Source organism: Diabrotica undecimpunctata, chromosome 1 (genome assembly GCF_040954645.1).
Source record: "Diabrotica undecimpunctata isolate CICGRU chromosome 1, icDiaUnde3, whole genome shotgun sequence".
In the NCBI taxonomy this organism is placed as follows: domain Eukaryota; kingdom Metazoa; phylum Arthropoda; class Insecta; order Coleoptera; family Chrysomelidae; genus Diabrotica; species Diabrotica undecimpunctata.
In genome coordinates, this window is record NC_092803.1 from 206,426,690 (window position 1) to 206,451,157 (window position 24,468).

The 24,468-nt window shown below is 33.6% G+C and overlaps 1 protein-coding gene across 1 annotated transcript in view; it reads left to right on the top strand.

Annotated features, from left to right (window-relative positions):
* LOC140442224 (uncharacterized) overlaps positions 1-9,984 on the top strand; it is a 101,231-nt gene extending 91,247 nt beyond the window's left edge. The window contains exon 6 of the mRNA XM_072533302.1: positions 9,209-9,984. Within this exon, the coding sequence (XP_072389403.1) occupies positions 9,209-9,465 (257 nt within the window). The 3' untranslated portion in view covers positions 9,466-9,984. The remainder of the gene's footprint in view (positions 1-9,208) is intronic.
* The last annotated feature ends 14,484 nt before the right edge of the window (positions 9,985-24,468 follow it).

Genomic DNA, 24,468 nt, shown 5'->3' on the forward strand with positions numbered 1-24,468 from the left:
CCTTCCTCATTTTTGGCTATTGTGCTCTATCTTAAGCACTTTTCATCCTTAATCCCGACATTTCCTTGATATCGTCAGTCAAATACTCTTTAGTTAATCTTTTTCTCAATACTTCTATTGGTCTCAATGGTATGTTCGATTTGTTTTTAGTTATATTTTCGAGTGTCTTGTCTAACAGCTTTGGATATTTCTTTATTTAATTTTTGTAGTTCGTCTGCTTTAGTTTCCGTCTCGCTTCTCATTTCTCTTCTTCTCTGCATTAGTTGCCTGATATTTTACCATCAGAATTATGGACAATAGGAAATTTTGAATGAACGCTATCCAACAAAGCCGCGGCGGGTCTGTGAACGATGGTATATTCATTAAAGGCCTTCCAAATGAATAAAAAATTTTGAATTAAATTGTTGATTTTCAACAAATGTTTAATCTTTTAGTTATTATCAGTCTTCTTTATATATATACAACTTTATTAACTGTCAAACTCAAGAGACCATCTAACTTACCGAGCATTAGAAGGTTTAAACTTAGGGCCCGATAACAGGAAAATAACCCACCAAAACTCAACCTTTTGACATCGTAGGTGTCTGGGAAGAGTGAATTTTCTCATCAGAGATATTCTACTTAAATATAATACCCAGTCCATATATTTTAATATTATGTAAACAAACTTTTAACTCAAATTAATTCCATATAAATCTGATAATATCCATGCCGCCATTGTTGGAAACCTAAATAATATAAATTTTAAAGCATATCCACTTTTCAATTATATAAAAGACTATAATTTGATTTGAATTAAATATTACACGAATTCAATAATTACTATAAATATATTAATTTTGACAAAACCTAATTAATATATACGCCGAATTCTAGTTCATATTCACATAACTCCCCTAAATATTTAGATTCCTTATCTGCATGTTATGTTTCATTTTTAAACTAAACACAACAGACCATTTGCAGGTAACAAGAGAACAAAACGATACGAAAAATGCAAAGTCAACCCTTCATAATTGAAATTGAGTTATAGACCAAGCAAAAAGTCACTTTTAAGCGGCACGAGAGTGCCGCTTCGTATCTCTTACGTAAAGGTTTCTAATATATACTTGAAATTTTAAGAAACGCTATAAAAGTGTTAAACATTGTGTTTATAAACTTTCACATTAAACTTTATTTTATTTATTAATTAACATTATCAAATTACTGACTTTTATATAAATAAGTAACTTCTATCGCGGTAGAACGGAAAACTCTGTACTAGAGGCATCTCTGTACAACCACTTCTTATAGAAAACGACGTCATCGACGCAGTTAATGAATTGTATACCTGGGAGCGCTCCACTGAAAATAATACTACCACAGATATAAACCGCAGAATTTACATGCCAATAGTTGCTATTTTGGGCTCAATCTCCTCCTTAAATCCACAATTATATTGAGAAATACAAAAATATAACTCTACAAAACAATAATACGCCCAGTCCTAACATATGGTTCGGAGACCTGGACTCTAACAAAAAGTATTAAAAACATGTTAGGATGTTTCTAGAGAAAAATACTAAGGCGAATCTGAGTAACAGTGAATGTCAATGGAGTGTGGAGAAGACGATACAACTTCGAACTTTATAGAATATACCAGGAACCAAATATCGTAAAGTATATGAAGATAGGACGTCTGAGGTGGATAGGATACGTAATGCGGATGAAATAAAATACTAGAACAGCTAGGAAAACGCTCCTTGATCGGCCTATTGGTCAAAGAAGAAGAGGAAGACCCACAACAAGGTTCCTTGATAACATCGATGAAGACATGAGAAGTATGGGAAAACGTGTTTGGCAGAGGAAGGCGATGGATAGGGACGACTGGAGAGAACCCTCCACGCAGGGTTGTAAATCCAGAATGGTGATGAATCTCCGACCAAGCAGCGGTGATACTGGAAGGTGAAGTGAGTAAGCCTTAGGAAAGCATATCTTATAAAATGCTACAATAGCCTAAAGAAAGGATTGTAACAGAGCGAGTATTACCGCCAATAAATAATAGTTATCAACAGCTGGCTCACTCCCAATTTCTTTACCGACCGACTGCTGGGATTTGCAGTCCCTCTCTTGTTAGTCAACAAATTCGGGTGGACGAATTAGAAGAGAATAAGGACTCCCCTTGTCCCTGGAACAAGAAATTGTCCCAAAAGACGAATGAGCCGATAAACGGCCAACGGCATGGAGATATAGGAGGCAATGAAAAACCACTAAGGATATTACAAGAGCAATCGTCATGTCAAACAATAGCGACGAAATAGTAATTACTGATCATGGAATCTCTTTTTTTTTTCTATTTATCTGTCCACGTCTGATCTCATTTCTCAAAACAAGTAGGGCACCTTAACTTAATTTTACGAACTTTTTTCTAGGTCTCATATCAATATTTTTAGCTCTTCTATTGTTATTGCTATCAGAAGTACATCACCAGCGAACTAAAGATTGTTTAAAAAATTTTTGTTAATGCAGATTTTTTATTGTCTTAATCCATGGCTTTGAAAATATCTTTTAACGCCAGAATAAAAAGTTTTGGTTGCCACTAAGTCTTAATACTACTACAGTGTCATCTTTATCCATTGCGGTGTCGGAAGTAAAAGCAGCTTTAAAGGAAAAAAAGAACGATCGATTGCCTGGTGATGGTGAACTCGTTATTGAAGCAATAAAAGCCGGAGGAGAAATCCTACTAAAATCAGTAAGCAAACTGTTTAATAAATGCTTACATGAGAGAACGATTCCATAAGTGTTCGTACAAACTTATGAATGGAAAACAAAGAAATAAAAATACTCTATTACGCAGACGATGCAATATTGATAGCCAAAGATGAAGATAGTTTGCAAATACTGGTCCACAGATTTAACATAAGAGCAAAAGAATTTAATCTGACAATCTCATCTCAGAAAACTAAAACAATAGTAGTCAGCAAAGAACCAACCAGATGTAAAATAGAAATTGATGGTATTAGTATTAAACAAGTAATGAAAATAAAATACCTGAGAATTACACTGTCTAGCTACGGCGACCTGGACAAAGAAGTGAGGGATCAAGTACAAAAAGCAAATAGACTAGCAGGATGCCTTAATACCATTACATGGCAAAACAGACACATTAACAAAATCCACAAGGAAAATAATTCCTGTAGCTGGCTGTATACCACGTATAACAAAAGAGGTTAGTCTTTGTATGTGGGTATATTTTATTTTATAAAAACCCTTAAAAGGGCAACATTAAAAGCACGAACGTTTTCGGAACAACTGTTCCATCATCAGGTTAAAATACAGGTTACCATGCCTGAGCCACCAAAATATTTGGGTAAAAACCCTTTAAAATGAAATGTGTTACCAAAGATTTGTATTGTACAAATTGTACAAGATTGTACATGATGTTGATAATATTATATGATGTTTAATATTTTAATTAGATTTTACTTCAGGTAACATACACCCATGCTTAAGACTGGAACTCACTTAAGCATGGGTGTATGTTACCTGAAGTAAAATCTAATTAAAATATTAAACATCATATAATATTATCAACATCATGTACAATCTTTGGTAACACATTTCATTTTAAAGGGTTTTTACCCAAATATTTTGGTGGCTCAGGCATGGTAACCTGTATTTTAACCTGATGATGGAACAGTTGTTCCGAAAACGTTCGTGCTTTTAATGTTGCCCTTTTAAGGGTTTTTATAAAATAAAATATACCCACATACAAAGACTAACCTCTTTAGACACATTAACACTGAGATGAAGTCAAGAATTTATATAGCCAGTCTAAGACTAAAGATCCGACACAGCCTTAATGCAAAGGCTACTGGAAACCGCAGAAATGAGAGTACTGAGAAGAGTTACATAAAATACGCTCTAAGAGATCGAAAGAGAAGTAAAGACATTAGAAGAAAATGTAACGTACAGTGTATAAATGAATGGACACAAAATGAAAAATGGAATAACTACATAAACAGAATGGAGGGGACTCCTATCGTCAAAATAGCAAGAGATAATTGGTAGAAGAAGTATCGGATGACCGCGCAAAAGACGGAGTGACAACCTTCCACAGAGTTATTATTAATCAGTCAATGAACAAGCAGAATTGTTTATAAAGAGGCAGAAGAAGAAGAGAAAAATCCCAGTGTTACACAACGAGTTATAGAATGTGCAATGTGGGGCTTAAACCTTCAATACCGTATAACAAACCAAGAAATCAGGCAAATTTTAAGCGTTGTAGACGTCATCGAAAGAATCATGACGCTCAAGTGGAACTGAGCAGGGAATATAGCTAGAACACAAGATGGACTAGACGAACCGACAATTTGTAGCATAGAAAGTGGAGCGGAAAACGGGCCACAAGTGGTTCAGTGTAGACAACATATGTCCAATAGTGGAAGCGATTGGCTGAATGATGATGATGATAAAGTCCTTTAGTATATATTTTTTTTAATTTTCACGTTTGAGAAATTTCCAAATTTACTGTCTATTGAACTGTAGAAACGGCCCGTTTTGCATTAAGCAATTTAAAAATTAACTCATTCTGATTTACCCTTCCTGGTCTATGACGTTCTCCCATCGTCCACTCAGCCAGTCAGGCCACGGTTGATCCCTTAGGGGAATTGCTAATATATTTTAGTAGAAAACAGTGTAACCGAGTTGTATCTACGTTACATCAGACCATACAGTCTATCATTTTTAATCAAACGGATAATTCCGTAATTGCCCTGTTGTTCCTTCTCCCTCTGCATTATTTATGACGCCGTTACCTAGTTGTTATTTGTTCTAAATGATGAACACTCTGTTTTAATGTATATTGCAAACAATGGATGTCTCACTGTAATTACTTCTCGTTTGTTACTAACAGATCGAATTATGATATCACTTATTGAAAGTGCGGTAGCAGAGGAAATGTAAAGAACCGAAGGGGTAAAGGTCACAATCATTTGAATGATAGAAATGGTCGGTGGCGTCTTGATGGTTGGACTTTAATGAATGAGGTGTTTCTATTATTAATAACTTTATACATATTCAAGTTGATTAAATGTTTGTATCTACGGATCATATTGGATATAGGAAAAATAACAAATGAAGTAAAAACTAAATGAAGCACTTCAAGGTGATGGTATATTCACTAATTTGTTTTTAACAAACAACAAAAATGCAATTTATGCTAACTCTTTAATTAAGTCAGAATTGATATGTAGGAAAAGATTAAATGGGAGTGATCACTTCTAAATTTTAATAGAAAAACATTCGATGAAACCTACACCAGTTAAATCTGAACCGAAATGGATGCTAAATAAAGCTGATTGGATCATTATCAAAGATTTGCTTAGAAAATTTAATAAACTTATAACGGAAGTAGGTCTAAAAGCGATAGATAAAACAAAGTATATTAAAAGAGTTGTTACTCCCTGGTGGAATGAAGAATGTAAAGAAGCAATTAAGAAAAGTATACGAACTCTTCAAAAGTACAAACGGTACAAGAACCTAGAAAATTTAATTGAACCTAGAAGAAGTAGGGTTAGAACCAAACTGGTAACCATAAGTTCTAAAAGACAATCGGGGAGACAATATGTAGAAACTATCAATAATTAAGCACATTTGTCGAATATTTATTTATTGTGTAACTGCCAATGTGTAACGATAAGACTACCAAAGAGAATTGAAATACTATTGTAAAAATAATATCTCAATCAACCATGGGAGCTTATCGTCTATACCTTGCCTAGCTCAGTATCTCAAGGGTGAGTTCGTCTTGTCTTAAACTACGGATTGAACTTGAGTTCTCAGTTGATAGCAAATAAGACAAATTTTAACCAATCATATTTATTTAAATCAATAAAAAAAACAATAATTAACCCTGCCAAAGCTTAACAGTTATAAGTGTTACTTATTGCTTCGATGGGCGGCTTGTGTGTTCTAGCTGTTGGATCCTCCAATTAGAAGTTGTGGCTTCTGGAGAGCTGCAGTCACACGTGGCTGTATGTCCTGACTAAGTTTTGGTGTCCAATAAACCAATAAATTCAATAAAGCCAATGAAATGTCCAATAAAAATAAACTGTCCAGTAAACCAATAAGGTTTTGATATGTCCAATAAATAAATAAAGGAGGAAAATAAAGTATATAACAGGCTCTAGTTCATATTAAGGAGTGGATTCGTTAGAAATAGACAATAAATCATCAAACCATGCAGAAATCGTAGAAAAAATAACAGAAACATTTCAGATAACATCAATACATTCTAGCTATGATAAAGATTTCTTAACATACAAAGAACCAAAAAATATATTCTTATCAACATAGTGAACAATAATGAACCTATAAATGCACTTATCACAGTTAAAGAACTAAGAGATATGGTAGATTCTTTAAAGGTCCTGGTAACATCCCAGCTTTTTTTCTGAAACACCTACTTGACGGAGCTGTAGAAATTATATTAATAATATACAATCGTATAATGGACTAAATATGGATTTTCCAAATTATGGAAAACAGCTATAACTATTCCCCTCTTAAAAACTGATAAGCCACCAAACAAAACAGATTCTTATCGTCCTATCTTTAACTTGTGTAATGTGTAGCTTTTAGAAAAAATTGACGTTGATTATGGTGTCTGAAATAAAATTAATCAATTAATTAATGAACAATCTGAATTTCGTCGCTTAAAATTGACTATCGACAATTTAGTAGATATAGAAACACATATTAATAATGCCTTCTACAACAACCAAAAATGTATTACAGTTTTATTTTAATTTCCACAAAGCGTTTAATATGGCTTGGTATCACAAGATCATATTAACACTGAAATCATGGGCTATCAAACAAATATACTTTCTTTTATTCAAAATTATTTCCTAAATAGAAATTTCAAGGCAAAAGTAAACGGTCTTTTATCTAATGTGACAAACCTCAAGCCCCCGCTCAACCCATTTAAGCAAGATTATTCGTGGATGATCTTATAATATTTTTATAGAGAAACACTGTACAAAGCATGGCCACATTACTACAAACTCACCTCGATCATTTATAGCATGGTATAAAAAGAGTGGTTTTCAATTTGCTTCATCTAAAACTCTCTGCATCATATTCTCAAAGAGACCAAAGCAGGTAAAGGAAATGTATGTATGTACAGTGTTAACAGGCCTTTTAGGCCTATTGCTGGATGGATAATTTCCATCATTTTCTGTTCTTAGCTATCAGCTTCCAATCTCTGATTTCCATCTCTCTGACATCTTCCACCACTACATATCTCCATTTCTTTCTTGGTCTTCCTCCCTTTTTTTGCCTTCAGGTACCCTCCAAGCCATATTCTTGACTAGTCTATTACCTTGCATTCTTTCTAGATGTTCGAGCCATTCTGTCTACGTTTTTTCACCACTTTTGTTATTGTAGAGTTAGCATAAAATTGGTACATTTCTGCATTAGTTCGTCTTCTCTATTCTGTTTCTACTACTTGTCCACCAAACATTCTGCAAAGTATCTTCCTTTCCCATGCTTCGAATCTATTCTGTACGGTTTTTTTAATAGTCCATGTCTCGGCAGCGTTCTTGGTTTAATTATAGTTTTATATACTCTTATTTTTATATTACGAGATATATATTTGGCCTTAATTATTTTGTTCATGGCTCCAGCACACCTGCTGTCTCGGGTTAATTTTAGTTTTTTCCTTACATGTCTGATCAATAAGAGTACCTAAGTACATAACTTAACAATTTTTTATGCTCGGTACGTTCTACGACTGTTTTGGTTGTTTCTCCAAAATCTCCGAATGGTAACGTGCATTATCTAAAACTATAACTGATGGTTCACTCAGACTAGGTAACAGTTGCTCCTCAAGTCATTTAACAAACATATCTGCATTTACGTTTTCATGGTAATCGGCAGATTTTGATTTTGAAGAAAAAATCAAATCTGCGTTTTCTATAAAGCCTTCTTTTCCCCTGCATGAAGAATTATGTATCTTTTGCCTTCGCTATATGTGTGTTTTATTGATATTCTGTCGTCTTACCAAATTCTTTTAATTTTACCCTTTGCAAATATCCATGTCTCATCTAAGAATACGAATGTTGCATTTTCAGATTTAGGTCTAGTATATTCTCTTAAATGTAATTCTTTTGTGAACCACACTACTCCTTTCGCATAAAAGTAAACTATCCTATTCTTTTTTGAATTTAAATTCTAAGTCTCCCAACACTTTCCAAAGGCTAGTCCCCTTAATTTCAGAAACTTGTCTTTCTCTTATTTTGGCCAGTAAAGTATCTAAACTGACATGTTGATTATTTTCTCGCATTTGATACAAAATATTGCGAATTTCAAATTTTTCTCCATCAGGTAAGCCAATGCTTCTAGAATGTTTACGAGTTGTTTTCTTTGTTTTCGTGATACTCGGTCACAGTAATATCTTGAGAATCTCTGACAGTCTTCATTGCAGATTTTAGCTTACTTTCACTTATCCTGAGTGCGTTAAAAACGCGTTGATTTATACATAATAATGACTTTAAAGGTCCACCATTGTCTCTTTCCATGGTAAAGTATTTGTGCACATTTGCAATTAATTCATTAATATCCAACTTACGTCTAGGCATGATGGTTACTTGAAACTACACGTTTGAATTCGAATATACTGAGTTTAGATCAATATAACAGAAATTTTCTAACTGTTGTGCTTGAGAGGTAAAATAGAATATAACCGCCTACAAAGATTATAGTTTAATTATGTTTGATAAAAAGTTTAGAAAAGATCCTGCTTTCTGATGCATTTTTTGCTGACATACTAATTCGTTTTTTTAATACATGTTTTTTGTTCTGTTTGAATAAATTTTAAGCCTAATATTTCTATTTCTGTACATATTTTTGATTGTTCTAATCAGGTGTACAATATAAAAAACCATTCCGCAATGACCAAGGCCCTCTTGAATACTAATGAAAAATCATTTTATGCAATTTACCAAAAACCTTCTTTTACGCAAGGCATTTATAAAAAAAACATCATTTTACTAGTTTTATTAAATATCTTATCTACTTAAGTCCTTGAGTTACGTGATACGAAGTAAAATACTGTAAAAAAACTTTGACTACAATGTAACACTACACTCAGAGATGTAAACGACCCTTCTCATACTCCACCCCGAAGGAAACCCCTAAAATCCTAATTAAATCCTTTTTGTTGCAGGCGAGAAGCCCCACAAGTGCGTCGTATGTTCGAAGGCGTTCAGCCAATCCTCTAACCTCATCACGCACATGCGCAAACACACCGGCTACAAGCCATTTTCCTGTGGGTTGTGCGAAAAAGCGTTCCAGAGGAAAGTCGACCTGCGGCGACATCGGGAGTCACAGCATCCCAGCGTCCCCGAATCTATCATGTCGATGTACAGACCCAGCGACATCCGCATGGAGGATATCAAGGCTGAAGTCACTAGTAGTAGTTAGAGGCCTGAGTTCAAATTGTTTAATTTAATTAAAATAAATAAGGTTGGTATTGGCATGTTATCGAAACAACCACAAGGCTATTATAAGAATTACATTGTTCATCTCCTTTGTACTTCTGTTCGAATTATTGTTATTTAAGTTCTTTATATGTATTATAAATTAAATACATAATAAATTGAATTAGAGTAAAAGTATACGGAGGAATGAAACTCATTAAGGTGACGCCGAGTGAGACACGAAGTTAATGCACAGCTAAATCTTCTGCGATCGACCATAACCTAAAAATACAGTTCCAATACACAAAGACAAATCAAAAATTGGTGCTTAAAGTATTAAAAAGAAGCCAAGAAAAATGGATGAGTATGAAATATGAATGAGGACGGACTAACATTACCTCTGTGTCTTGAATTACTAAGAACGTTAAGACAAAATCCGACTGGAATTTTGAATTACAGAAAAATATAAATAAGTATAAAAAAAATAATTATCTATTGACAATATTCTTTCAGATTTATCATTTATTATAAAGCAAGCTGTACTAAAAAATCACTCATTAAAATCTTTAATTTTGTAAATTTCCTTTGCTTATTTTATTGAATGCTTTTGTGTTCAAGATAGTTATCAAAATTATAACATTCAGATTCTGTTGGGCCTCAAAAAGCTTCAGGGCCCTGATTCTATTTCATTTCGATGTCGAAATTTAAAAGCGACTACGCCATGACAGTCGCAATCGCTAGCGATTCTCATTCATTTCGATTGTAGTTAAAACTGGGGATATTTACTTTATCATTTTGACACTGCTGAAAATTTGGGTTGGCCCTGTTGTTTATTGGCTGCACTACGCTTGTTGAATGTTTGTTTTGTTTACGTTACTTGAACGTCTTTTTTTTTCTTGTTTGAGTTGTTAAATCATAAATATTGGCTTATCAATTATATTTTGAATTGAAAGAAAAGATGGCAAAAAAAAGGCGATGTGGGAGATCCTTAAGTTATAACGACTAAGATTTGACTTATATATATATATATATATGTGGTTATATTCTAATATATTTTTAAATTTACTGCAGCTTAGTAATACTAACCCTAAACATTTTGGGTATCCTAGAGGCATAAACACCTTCTTCCAAATATGGTTCTAATACCCTTATTAAATAATTTGCAGCTTGTTTATTAAGCCGGAATTGCTGCCTAAATTGAGCATCACTTAGTGAAAAAGAATTTTGAAAGATACGTAAAACACAGCCATATTGATACTTTTTGCCTCAGTTTTCCTTGCAAGGATCAAAACACCGCCTACCTAAACTGAACCTAAGTTCACTTCTCCCAGTCCAGTCAGTCATGTCAGATTAATTTCGACTCGAAATGAAATTTCAACCACTTTCTTGAAGTTGAAATTAATTTCGATAAGTCGAAAATTAGTGACGTCGTTTGGTTAGTTCAGCTGAAATCCACAAGGTTCGCAAAGTCGCATTTCGACGTCGCCATATTAATTTCGACATGTTTTGAGTCGAAATCTCAATTAGAATCAGGGCCCAGAAACATCGTCATAATTTTCATTTGTTTCTAATGATGAATTATTCATTGCTGTATTGTTTCTCTTTCATTGCAACTTGAGGTAATTAAATTATAATCTGCATCTACAAATTATTTATAATATTCGTCAATTTCAAACTGCATCAAGAGTTTTTTATATACTTCCGTAACAAATTCATTTTCTGGCGTAATACCTGTTCACCATTCTGTAAGTTTCACTAAGCCGCACATGCTACAACAAAATATGTGTCTTTTGTGATTTTCATCCATATACTTCATATATTCAACCACTTTAGGAATAGCGTCTTAGGAAGAGGTCATCTTTTGGTCTTCGTTGTCATAAAATATGTTCTTCTTTGCATCTTTACATCCTCATGCCTTTATATAAGCCTTTATATACCATTTTCCGATCTTCAATCATTGCTTTCATTTCTTCAATCGTCTTTCCTCTGTTTTTGTCTAATTATTTTGTTAATTTATTTTTTACTCTGCATTTGTTTTCTGTGCGTCTATTATCCTCATAGTTACATTTTTTTGTTTTTTCTCATTAAATCTCTATACCAGCCGACAGTTTCCCCCCATTTTTTCTTGTACGAGTTCCTAATTTATCTGTTGTCTAATTTCTTCAATTCACTATCTATTTATTTAGTTTTTTCTAGTAATCCTTTTTCCAGTAAGATATTTCATTTGAAAAGCTCGTATTATTGTGTTTTTTTCTGTAATCTTTTCTGAAAATGGTTAAATATTGTATTTATTTATTTCTTTCAAAATGTGGTTTAATTTAATGCCCAGTATGTTCTCCTTGGTCTTTTTGCTATATTTACCTCTACTTGTCTATTATTAAAAACTATGGTTCCTGAGTAATCATATTTTCCCACTATATCTCAATCTTTCTGTTCGATTTTGATTGTTTTATTGTGTGTTTTCTTTTTATTATTACTGATCCAAAAAATAATGAGAAAAAAACAGAATGGAGATCAAGCATTCTAATCTCTCTCTTCAAAAAGGGTGACAAATCAAACCCGGAAAATTACAGAGGAATTAATTTATTAAACACAACACTAAAATTAACAACCAAAGTGATAACAAATAAACTGAATGAAATTATAACACTAGCAGAAAAACAACAAGGTTTTAGGTCGGGAAGATCATGCACCGACGCTATATTTATAATGAGGCAAGTGCAAAAGAAATCATTAGAATACAACAAACGGACATACCTATGTTTCGTGGACCTTAAGAAGGCATTTGACCAGTTTAAATTAAAGGACGTTATCCACTTATTGTACCCAAGAAAGTACCTTTAAGAATAATCAAAAAGATCAAAAATATCTACCAAAACAACACAATAAAAGTAAAACTAGAAGAAGAACTAACTAGCCCTACTGAAGCTAGCAATAATATAAGACAGGAAGATTCCCTGAGCCCTCTATTATTCAACCTGAATATGGATCAAATAATAAACAAAGTAAGAACTAAAAAAAGTATACCAAATGGGAGAAAAACAACTTAAAGTGAAGATGATTTACAACGTATACTGCACCAATTTAATAGAACGGACAGAAAATTTAACAAGTTTAAACATCTAGACATCACATTATTTAGCTACGGAAAGCTCGAAACAGATGTGAAAGAATAACTGAATATAGCAAAGTGATGTTAAGAAACAGCAGAGATAAAAATAGTTGATGAAAAATTGATGGTAAAACATCATGGAACAGAGCTAGAAGTATAGATATACAACTTAGATGCAAGGTAGAGAACATCGAGGACTGGGTAAGAAATAGAAGGGTAGAATTGAACGATTATATAAACCGAATGACAACAAATAGAGTACTAAAGACGGCAGGAGACAGTTCACTAATAGGAAGACGATCAGTAGGAAGACCACAAAAACGTGAAGACACATTGAAAAACAGACAGTCAATATCTACATAAACAGAAGACAATGAAGAAGTTTTTATTATTTATTATTAATGTTTTGCTCTTCTGCTAGATTAGTTACACTTCATATTTTCTATCTTTTCTGTATAGATCTACGTCGGTCGCTAAAAGAATTAGGTTGTCTACGTACATTGGCGGGTCCACTTATATTGATTCCGTTCTATTATACCTTATGGTTGCTGGTTCGTCTTCTTGTGTTTTTTCATATTGTTTATATTATTATTACAAAAAATAGTGGATTTAGCTACAACCTTGCTTCATACCTTTTTTGTATTTCAAAACTTTCAATTTTCTTCAAATAGGAAATCTAAAATTCCTATTTTAGGTTTTACCAAATTTTTTCACTCTTCGTTGCACTATCTTCGTATAGCTTTATCTGCGCAGGTAAACATATAACTCTATGATTATTACATGACATTGGTCATTACTTTTTTCTCACATATGTATACCTGTCTTTCATTGGTTGGTCCTAGAAAATATTTTCTATCAGTAGGTCGTTGTACAGAAGAATTCTCACACTTTGTTTCCATTTCGGTTTATAATATTCTCTCCGTATTTTCTTGTACTCTTTATATTTCTATTCGAATATTTTTTTTTCATTTTATTTTCCAGATTTAGCCATACGGCTCACACTCCCTCTACGGGGAAAATTCACTCATCCCAGATACCTACGGTATAAAAAGAATCTTTCCATTCTTTATAATCAGTACCGACAAACGCTTGGCAACCCCCGGTAAGATGTTGGATGGTTTCTTGGGTTTGGCATCCACATCAGCATTTGTCATTTTTCATTTTCCTATAATTATTATTATTATTTTTTTTGGGCTATTTTATTTTGCTTTATGTGTTCTCTAATTGTTCCACTCTCTATTGATTAAAGTTCTATGGTGAATATATTCATAATATATTGATTCTTCTTTTAATTGACATTCTATGTTTATTAATTTTTAAGTCTATAAGTTCAAATTGTATGACTTTATGTTTAATTTTTCCGTTACCATTATTCCCAATTTTTTTTTTGCTCTATCTATTAGTTTTGTAATAAATTTTTCTTTCCTTTTTATTCACTATTTAATAACGTAATATTCCAAGTTGTGATTGTTATTTTTTCTTTCATTCTGTCGCTTTTTTCTAATTTTGATTATTTAATTCAATTTTTGTGAGGTATAAAGATTCCCAAATCAAAAGTTCCTATAAATAAATATTTTTACGTCACCATTTCTATTTACAGGTTAGTATATTTTTGGAACCGCTTGTTTGGTTTTCTCCGATATCTTTATTACACTTTCATAGTTTTCCGTCCATAATTATGTTTTGCTAGGCCATTTGCTTCTTTAGCTCTTTTCCTCATTTCTCCTGCAATTTTCAACCCTTTCTTAGTTAGATCGATGTTGATGTAGATTTGCTCATATTTTACTATTCCAATGGTTGTACATTTCTTTTTAAAAAATAACAAATTAGGACCCAAAATTTAGTTTTGATAATTATTACAGTATCTTCTTCTGATAAAATAAGACAGGTAGTTTAAATTACAGAAGCAATGAATTTGAGTTGCAGAAGTTGAGTAAAGATGCTGAAGATGATAATTAATTTTGAATAGGCTGCACATTGTTATATTTTGATAAAACTGCACAGGCAAAAAGAACAATGGAAAAGCTGTTCAAAAAGCAGCTCACAACTCTTTACTGTAATGTTGAGATTTAGATTGGTGATTTTTGTGCTACAATTATTTTTCTCCTCTCTTCACGTTTCTAAAGCTTTCTTTACGACGTTTTTATTATCGGCAAAAAATATTTGTATATTTGTTTTTATTTATTCGCGTTTGATCAATTTGTATATTTGTTTTTATTTATTCGCGTTTGATCAATTTGTATATCCGTCCGTATTTTTTAATCCTCTATAAATATGTTATCACCGTTTTTTTTCACATTTATTTTTCTAATATTAATCTTTTTTTCACTATTTGCTTGCCCATCAAGTCGTTTTGCCTTTTTGCATGACATTTATACGGATGAACAAAAATGTGTGTGGTTCGATTGATAGCATGCCCCTGAAAGAACCACCTGACAGAAAAATCAGAAATATATAAATAAAACTTTTAAATTATTGTTGTAATATTGGCAAAAATATTTCAATAATCTCTTGCAGTATTCGCCAAAATAAATAATACAGAAATTAATATGGCTATTAAACGGCAAGTTCCATTTATATTATCACTGCTGGCAAATATTGTTCAAATGTTCAAATTGTACAAAATCGGTATTTGCCACGCATTGTTACACATTTTCTACTTGTCAGTTATGGGAGATATCAATCAAAAATCATCAAAACAATGTTCATTTTCGTATATAATATCATAAGAGAGAAAATTTTGCCGGCAATATTTTCGAGTGATATGAAAGTTGGTTGCCCAGCAATTTTCGCGAATTAAATTTTGGCAGTTAAATCACGAGATGTCACTCGAGTGATTTTGTCTAAATTTCATAAGAGAAAATTGCCAAAAGGCAACAAACTTGAATAAAACCAGAAAAAAATTTTGTCGGTAAATAATTTTCTCTCAAATTGATATTCGACAAAACTATTTCACGAGACAATTCATGCACCATATCAACGAAATATAATCTTTATTTATTTGTCAAAATATTAAATGTACAATTATTATAAGCCAGCGGCAGATATGGTTTTAGAGAGCTTGCATTTGAGTGACCCGTTAATTTTATCTGTTCAGAAACACCTTGCTTGAACAAGGCTGATTCAGCTGAAGATCGATGAGAATGGTTTGGTATTTTCTGTTTTCTGTGTCTATTCCAATTTTTTTCAGCTGACGTTTTTGTCCACTTAGATACGGTGTTGATTCCAAGTGGACAGTTTTTGAATCAAGATCCATCCTTCCAGTTGGGGTGCACGGTAAGAAAGAATCTGTCTGATAAAATCTTTGGCCCCCTTTCTTCCATTAATTTCCAAAAAAAAACTAACTGAGCATAAATTTTCGTTTGATAAATTTCTTACCAGCCATTTGCTGCTTGCCAAACTTTTCAAAGGGTTCCAAACCATTCGGCCCCTAAATTCTCCGATAACACCAAATATATATATTCGGTTTTTTATAACGTCTTACGATGTTGTCCGACTCCCAAACGCCACTGTATTCTGTCTTGAGTTAGGTCTTCGTCCAGATTTCGAGCGCTAATCGCTTTCCTAACTCCCAGGTTCCAGCTCTGTGGTGGTCTTCCTCGTTTCCTCTTCTCTGGGGGTTGCCACATCATCGTTTTTTTAGGCAATCTTTCGTACCCCATTCGGCTCACATGCCCATACCATATAAGCTGTTTTCTCTCAATATCCTCAACTATAGTGCCCTCTATTTCCAAATTCCTTCTTAAAAAAGTGAATCTTGCAGTTTACGGCCTCATTGTCTCTTCAAGCAAGTTCATATGAGCAAAGGTGCAAAAACTTTTTTTGTGCTCCATCGGGGGTTTCCTCGTCGTAGCTTTGGATGATTCTTTATAGTTCTTCGGTGGATAATGTATTTGAACTGAGTTTTCTTTTTTCTTGGACACTTTGAAGCTGCCTCCGCTTGGTAACTCTGACCAATCTTGCACATTTGAAAGATATATCTGTGAAAGAGTCGATTTTTATGCCGTACTCCGTAAAATGTTTTTCTTGTACAATTTTTGCTGTAGTATTCCACATTGACTTTACAGATGAGTCTTTATAGTCTTCGCCATTGGTTTTTTCATGATAAAGGCATAATCCTCGAGAACAGTTCCGTTATAATAGTACATCTTTCAAGCGTACAATTTATCACCCGCAGGAACTCCGAAAATTGGGTCCAAATAGAGCTTCTAGACCTCTGCATGTTCAATGGGACATTTTCCGAAACTAATTTTTTGATTTATTTACCTGACTGGTATCCAAATCTAGATTTTTCGTCAGGATTCATTATATCTGTCCAAAATTGATGACTCCTCAATGAGGTTTGTCAAACTGACAACAATAGAATTACTAGACACCTTCGTGACGGATCTGTCATAATTTTGTCGATGAGAAATCTCTGGCAGGAATGAGTATTGTCAGTAGGAAACGTGGCGTTGCTACAACGTTTTATCAGTTAAAAATAGTCTAGTGAAATAGTCGATATTATTTATTTTGGTGTACTGTAAGCTTTTTGTTTCTTTTAAAAATATTGTAAATTTGTTTTAACTCAAAATCAAAAGTTTAGAAAGAACTTATGGCATAATTTAACTAGGTCTACAAGAAACCGCACTGAAATAAATTACACTAAAGGTGAAATTATGTGTTAAACAAATCCCTCAATTTGCGGATTAATCTCGAAATATGCTTGCATATGTCTAGCATCGTTGTTAGCTTGCATTTTTAGAATAAAAACAAACATTATAAATTCAAAGTTTTATATTATAAACAAAAATACTACTTTCTGGTCACAGAATACGTGTCGATAACCTATAAATTTAAATTTTTTTGGTGTTTTGTGAATTGTACGCGTGCATTCGCTGCAGAGCACTAGTATCCTATATGCAGTCGATGCAGCAGACGCATAAGGTAGACAGCTTGTATTAAGTTACAATACTTATTCAATAGGGAGTTAAAGTGCAGGGCAAAACGTTAACGTTAACGTATAATTTGACAGCTACTCGTGCGCAGTAGAGGAATACACACGTTTGCGTTAACGGGTCTCCGTAACCTTGCGTGCGTATACAAATTCCCTTAACGTTATCCAAATTGTCCCGAGTATTAACGAATGTCTGTCAAATCTCCGAAAATTAAAAACTTTTTGTTGTTTTGTGATTTTAACCAAAGATTTTTCTTTTCTTTGTATTATTGTAACCTAAGAATAGTGAAAAAAATCGAAAAAAAAATGACTGAAACCAATTTCCCAATAAATTATTACCAAATACATGTAGAAGTACAGCATCGTCCATGTCATTATCCTCGAAATCAGATTCCCCAAACATTTCAATATTAAGGATATCTTACATTCTGCTGTAAAAGCAATCAAAATATTTCATAAAAAATCTACCTAAACCAGGAAACAAATATAAAAAAGGACACTGTCTAATCATTCAAATTTGTAAACAATCCACAACAAATCTGAGTAAAGGTAAAAGTAAGGTTAGAAACACACGTTAGACGTTAACGTCTTACTGTTTTACACTTCACAGTTAAAACGTATAGTGGCCGTAAACGTAATTTCTTTACGTTTACGTTAGTGTTAACGTTTACGTGTTACCTGCACTTTAACTCTCTAATGAGTTTACAGCGCATCGCTTGCGACTGCTGCTTGCTTCGAACGAATACGACAATCGCATAAGAGAGACTGCACCTTAACTTCATTTTGGCTGAACGCAACCCGTTATACATATTCTGCACTACGTGTGGCCTAACTTTTAAAATAATACCCTGGCAAATGTATTATTTTTGCAAATTTTTAGTTTTGCTAGTTTTTTTTTCAATTATTTTACGAATGATGAAATGCATGCTCTTTCATTTGAAACATACTTCGACCTTGAGTGATGATTGTATTTATTTTACTAAAAGTATAATCTAAAATTTGCCGAAAAGTTCGAAATCATAAATTGTTTCTTGTGAGTGATAAAACTAAGTTTGTATTTGCCAAAAGTTTGCTTTGACTATATTATTGTAGCCAAAAAGTGCCATTAACACAAATCCCGTGACTTAAAGTTGCCATTCGAGAAACAACAATAAGGCCATCGCAACCTATGAACCAATTCCGTCCAAAAATGACCAAAGCAAAAACTGTACGCTTAGAATTAGTTCATGTGAAAATGATTGTTCTAGTGAAATTTTGTTTTTTCTTTTTTATGTCGTGTATATATTTGTAAGTAAAGCGATTGTATTTTTATCATTTCATTGTTAGTAGTTTGAGTTGTCCATAAAAAGTATGTAAATATTTCCAGGGACACCGACCAGTCTAGTCCTAAGGTAGAGTAGTTTGTTACCATGTCCACTGCAGAAAGTGCAGATACTCTGTTGACAGTTGGAATTTTATTGTAAAAACCAATATTTTAGATGTTCCATAAGGATTGGACACAGTTTTTCAAACAAAATCGTAAACGAATGGGGTAAAAATATATATTGTACAATTTTAATGATAATATTTTATACCTGAACAGATTATGTAACCACCCACATTATTCGTTTATTAAAACTACTGTAAGATTTAAGAGACGAAATTTTTAAATGATTTCAAAATTCTTCCTCGCTGGTTTATAACACTATGTTGGATATTATCAAATGCGTCATGAACAATTGTGCTAATAAATAATATAAACAATCTAAACTGCTATAGTTCATTAATTTTCATTATTTTTTATCCTTTATAAAGCCTTTTGCATCCAAAGTTGATCCTCCCCTAATTTCATCCAGTTCTATCGACCCTGAGCTGCTTCCTGCAGCCACTTCCCAGCTATTTTTTTGTAACCAACCGTGTAGTTGGTCTACCTTTGCTTCTCTTTGTCCGTGGTCTTCACACTGTTATTTTTTGGTTCTACCGTCCATCATTTATTCTGAACACATTGCCCAGCCAGGTCCACTTCATCCACGTGCCTTACATTATGTGACGCCTGTCCTTAATTTTTCGTTTTTAAACCTGTCTCTGAGAGTCAGTTAAAATAAGGACCATTAAATTTTTCTTTGACCTACTCGGAATTTGGCTGCTGTGGCCTGGGTTAAGGAAAGTGTTTCTGCCGTAAGTCATGTCTGATAGTACGACACATTGCTGGAACTTCTGCTTGTTTAAATTATTTGGCATATTGCTCTTAAAGATGTTTGATAAAGCTCCATATGCGGCCCATGCTGAAGTGATTCTTCTTTGATTTTTTTCCAACAAGAAACTAAGTTTCAGCGTGCTCAAACCAAATTTTCCTAGTAATGTGTCCTTATCGTCTGCCTCTCTCCACATTTTAGCATTCAGCGTAAAGTCACCAAATAGTATAGTGTGTTTAAGTAACCACACTTTTAATTTATTTTGATGTTTAGCTTTTAACTTCGGAAATCGTTCTCAAAATACAAATCTAAATATCCAGCTGGAAATGGAAATAAACGTATTTCCAAATAAAAGTGTGTTAATTTTCAATAAATATATCAGATGACTATAAACGTGGCAAGAAAATAGTCTCAAATAACATGTTAATCTATTTTGTATGTAGATAGTAAATTTTCGTGATTTGTTTGAAAAATTGTCTTGTAAAACTCGTCATCCAAATTTGTAACTTTATTCGTGTATTTTTAGTACTGTTGAACTTTTGTAAAATTTTGTAAAAATTGCACCATTGTCCAGTATTGCACTTTTCGGTTTTACTAACAAATTTTCGATTTTGTGAAAGTTTTTAGTAAAATTTCATGCAGCTGATGAAACCAAAGAATATTTGTGTATACATTTTTTGTACATACAGTCGTAAGGATGTAATGATTGGTGCCTTTTATTGTTATTTATACTTAAAAAAGGGAAAATTTTTATTGAACTCTGATAAATTTAGGATAATGTATTTTTCGAATTGTCTATGTAAAATTTTGAAAATATATGTTGATTTCAATAATTTGTATGCAGTTCTTTTTTAATTTCCTCCTTTCCTATATTATCCGCTGGAACAAGTTATTCACATTAACCACCAGAAGTAAGATACAAAAATCAAACCAATCGAAATCAACACAAAGAGTGCGGTGATCAACCAAAGTATAGTGAGATATTTTCGACACAATAATACAAAAACAAATATAGAAAAAATAATAGTTGGCAAAAATGTAGCTGGCAAAAGGTCTATACAAATATGTCCATCGCAATTGTCAGACCAAATAGAACCAAAAATATAAATGAGCAGAATTAGTCAATCATGGAGCATAATATCACTACTCTACACAGAACCATGCAACAAAAAGACTCGGACCAAGCGTCCAAATCTGCCATCTAAATATAGAAGGTATTACTAGAAGTAACTGTGAATACCTCCAAAAGGTTTTACTCAAAATAATATTGATGTGATCGCAATTCAGGAATTCTAAATCTAAGAAAACGAACAGCAATATCTTGCTACAGGAATAATTCATGGTTATGATTTATTGGGTGGAACTTACCATACACCTTATCGTGTTCAAAAAAAAAAAATACAAAATTATCACAGGCTCTATTTAACCTTGGTACAGAATGGGCACAGGAGAAGCACTTTTTGCAATGACGGAACTATTGCAAAAATGTAGGCGATATAATGAAAGTGTGTTTGTATGTTTTGTAGAGTAAATCTACACGCGCACTAAGAAATATAAACCTACATCGTAAGGATATTACTATAATCAAAAATATATACTACAATGAAACAGAAATAATGAAGAAGAATTGGCAGTTGACATTAGATAAGGAAAAAAGACAAAAAAGAAATTGACAATTAACAAATGGTTCCGGACTTGGCTAAAACTTGATTTATAGTTTGACGGACTGTACGTAACGTACACATCAAGATGTTCTGCTGAAGATGGGGAAGGAATGCGAAGTCATAAAACTATACAAACGAAAAAACTGGAATATCTGGGACACATAATGAGAGGAGAAAAGTACTCTCTGCTTAGACTCATTATCCAAGAAAAAATCTCGGGAAAGGGAAATGTGGGACGTAGGAGGATTTCCTGGTTGCGAAATTTAAGGGAGTGGTATGGGTGCAGTTCAATACAGTTGTTCAGAGCTGCAGCCAACAAAGTAAAGATTGCTGTGATGGTAGCCAACCTCCGATAGAAGACGGTACTGCAAGAAGAAGAACGTAACGTAGACGTACTGGGAACAGATTAACATAGAATTTTGTGTATTTTTATTATAGAATACAACCCAGACCTATTTTTTTCTCTACAAACGAAAACAATCAACCCCTGGCAGCTTCACGTACAGTACTCCTAGATTTTCCACATAGTCAACATAGGTGTACTATATAATAGAAGTCGGCATCAAAATACCAATAATATGTTTTCCTCAACCTAGGTAAAACTTTAAAAAAGCAGGCTGGTCGACTTTAACTGAGAGATTAGACAAAGGTCTAGGATGTATTGAAAGATCACATATTTGCTCAGCAATATTTTTGGATGTAGCATGTCAAGGTCTGGCACAAAGGTTTGAAGCATCAGATAAAAAGTACCCCTCCTACACTGACTACTTACTAGCATGCATTTTGTCTTCTCTTCATTTATTCGAAGACCCAGACTATCTGTTTCCTCAGCGAGTTGTGAAAACACCTCTCTCGCGTCTCTTGTAGAATGAGCGACTGCATCTATATGATCAGCAAAGGCCAACAATAGTTTTGATTCTATAAATAATTTTCTTGTTTCATTTCTCTCGCCACTTATGTCCAGTTCTTATATTTACTGTTCTATGTAGCTCCTCTTTTTAGTTCTACTTAGTGGCTCTGTACTGTTGTTCTGTGACAATCTGCTTTGTTCCCTTCTGTAGGGTTTTGTAGCATTTTCAATATTTAGTGGTCTTATTCCAAGCAGGTCCTCGGGTTGTTTTCCAAGCAAGTTTCGTTTTGGGCGATCCCTCTTTTTTCCCAGCAAGAATCTGTTGCTTATAGCTACTTGATAATCCAGTTCTCTATTTGATGTCTGAAGAGCTTCTTTGTCCCATCTATCTCTTTGTTCTTGTTACTCCAGTTTCTGTACTGATATTCGTGTTCTCAACTTTGATATTTTACCTAAATGATCACTATGCGAACATAAAGAAAACCAAATTTATGACAATTAGTAAAAAACCAATACTAAACGCTCAACTTACAATCAACCAACAGAATATCGAAAGAGTCGAGCAATATACATATCTAGGCACCAATTTAAATAGCCAATGGGACCACTCAACAGAAATTAAACAGCGAATAATAAAAGCAAAAGCAGCATTCGTTAGAATGAGAACTATTTTCAACAGTCGAGACATATCATTAAAAACAAAATGCCGTCTATTGAACTGCTACATATTCACAGTTCTGCTCTACGGAATGGAAGCATGGACACTGACTGTTGCATCTATGAATCGGCTCGAAGCTTTCGAAATGTGGTGTTATAGGCGCATCTTACGTATATCCTGGGTTGACAGAGTTACTAATGTGGAGGTCCTGCGTAGAATGGGGAAAGAATGTGAAATTCTCATGACCGTCAAAACTAAAAAGTTGGAATATCTAGGTCATGTAATGAGAAATCAAGAACGTTACGGCCTTCTCCAGCTGATTCTCCAAGGGAAAGTAAATGGTAAGAGAGGACCGGGAAGAAGACGCATTTCCTGGCTTCAAAATTTGCGAAAGTGGTATAACACGACTACCACTGAACTGTTCCGCGCTGCAATAAGCAAAGTGAAGATAGCCGTGATGATCGCCAACGTCCGGAACGGATAGGCACTTTAAGAAGAAGAAGATCACTATGCCTGCTTCTCTGATACTTTGCGAAATACTATTGTTACTAGAATGTCTTGCATTAATGAGTACATGACCTATTTGTTTACATGTTCTTCCATCATTTTAAACCAAGTGACCTTGTAAATGTCCTTTGTTTCAAATTGGGTGGATTTATCTATCATGTTATAGATATTGCGAATTGCAATAGCTATGCCGATTTCTATAGCCATATTAAAACCAGGAAAGGCAAACGGTGAGCCTCAAAACTACCGATCGATTGCACTGCTGAGCTGTGTCTTTAAACTGTTGGAACGCTCAATCTACAACAGAATTATTAGAAACGTATTTGAATTGATACCAATTGAGTTAGCAGAGTTCAGACCTAACCGCAATTGCACAGATCAGATCCTATTTCTAACACGTATTGAAGCAGGTTTTTAAAGTAAGCTGAAAACATCTGTCGCTTTCATTGACCTTCCAGCTGCATACGATACCGTCTAGAGGCACGAAATTATCTGCAAAGTACTTCGTGCCATTCCGTGTCAGAAAATAACTAAACTCACAAATCACAATGGGCAATTTTAAAAAAATCAAAATGAAGCTGAGCAATGGACTGCCGCAAAGATCTGTATTGGCACCCTTGCTGTTTAATTTATACATCGCGAACTTGCCTACGATATCTTTGTAGAAATATGGCTATGCTGACGAATGGGTGATTGCAGTAAGACATAATAACATGAATGTTACAGAAACCATAATAACGTATGACCTTGCCATTACAAAGTAAGCAGTTTCCATCGGAGTATTGCCCAAGTCACCAAAAAACTATCTGTTTACTTTCTAAATAGACTACTGACTGAACTGAACATAACAATACCTTGGAGTAACTCTTACCAGTAGAGGCAGCGTTTCTGTGGTCTCGACATCTCGATTGATGTCTCACCACCACTCACTCCATCTCATTATTACGACAGGACCCTAGTTATAACTCTCTCATATAGAGCTTTTACACTAAAGCACATTATTTTGTAACCTTATATTTTCGTTTAACATGCTCCATCTTTTTTATTGGTTTCTTTAATAGCTCGGTAATAAAAAACCACGTAATTACCGAATTTACTAATAAATT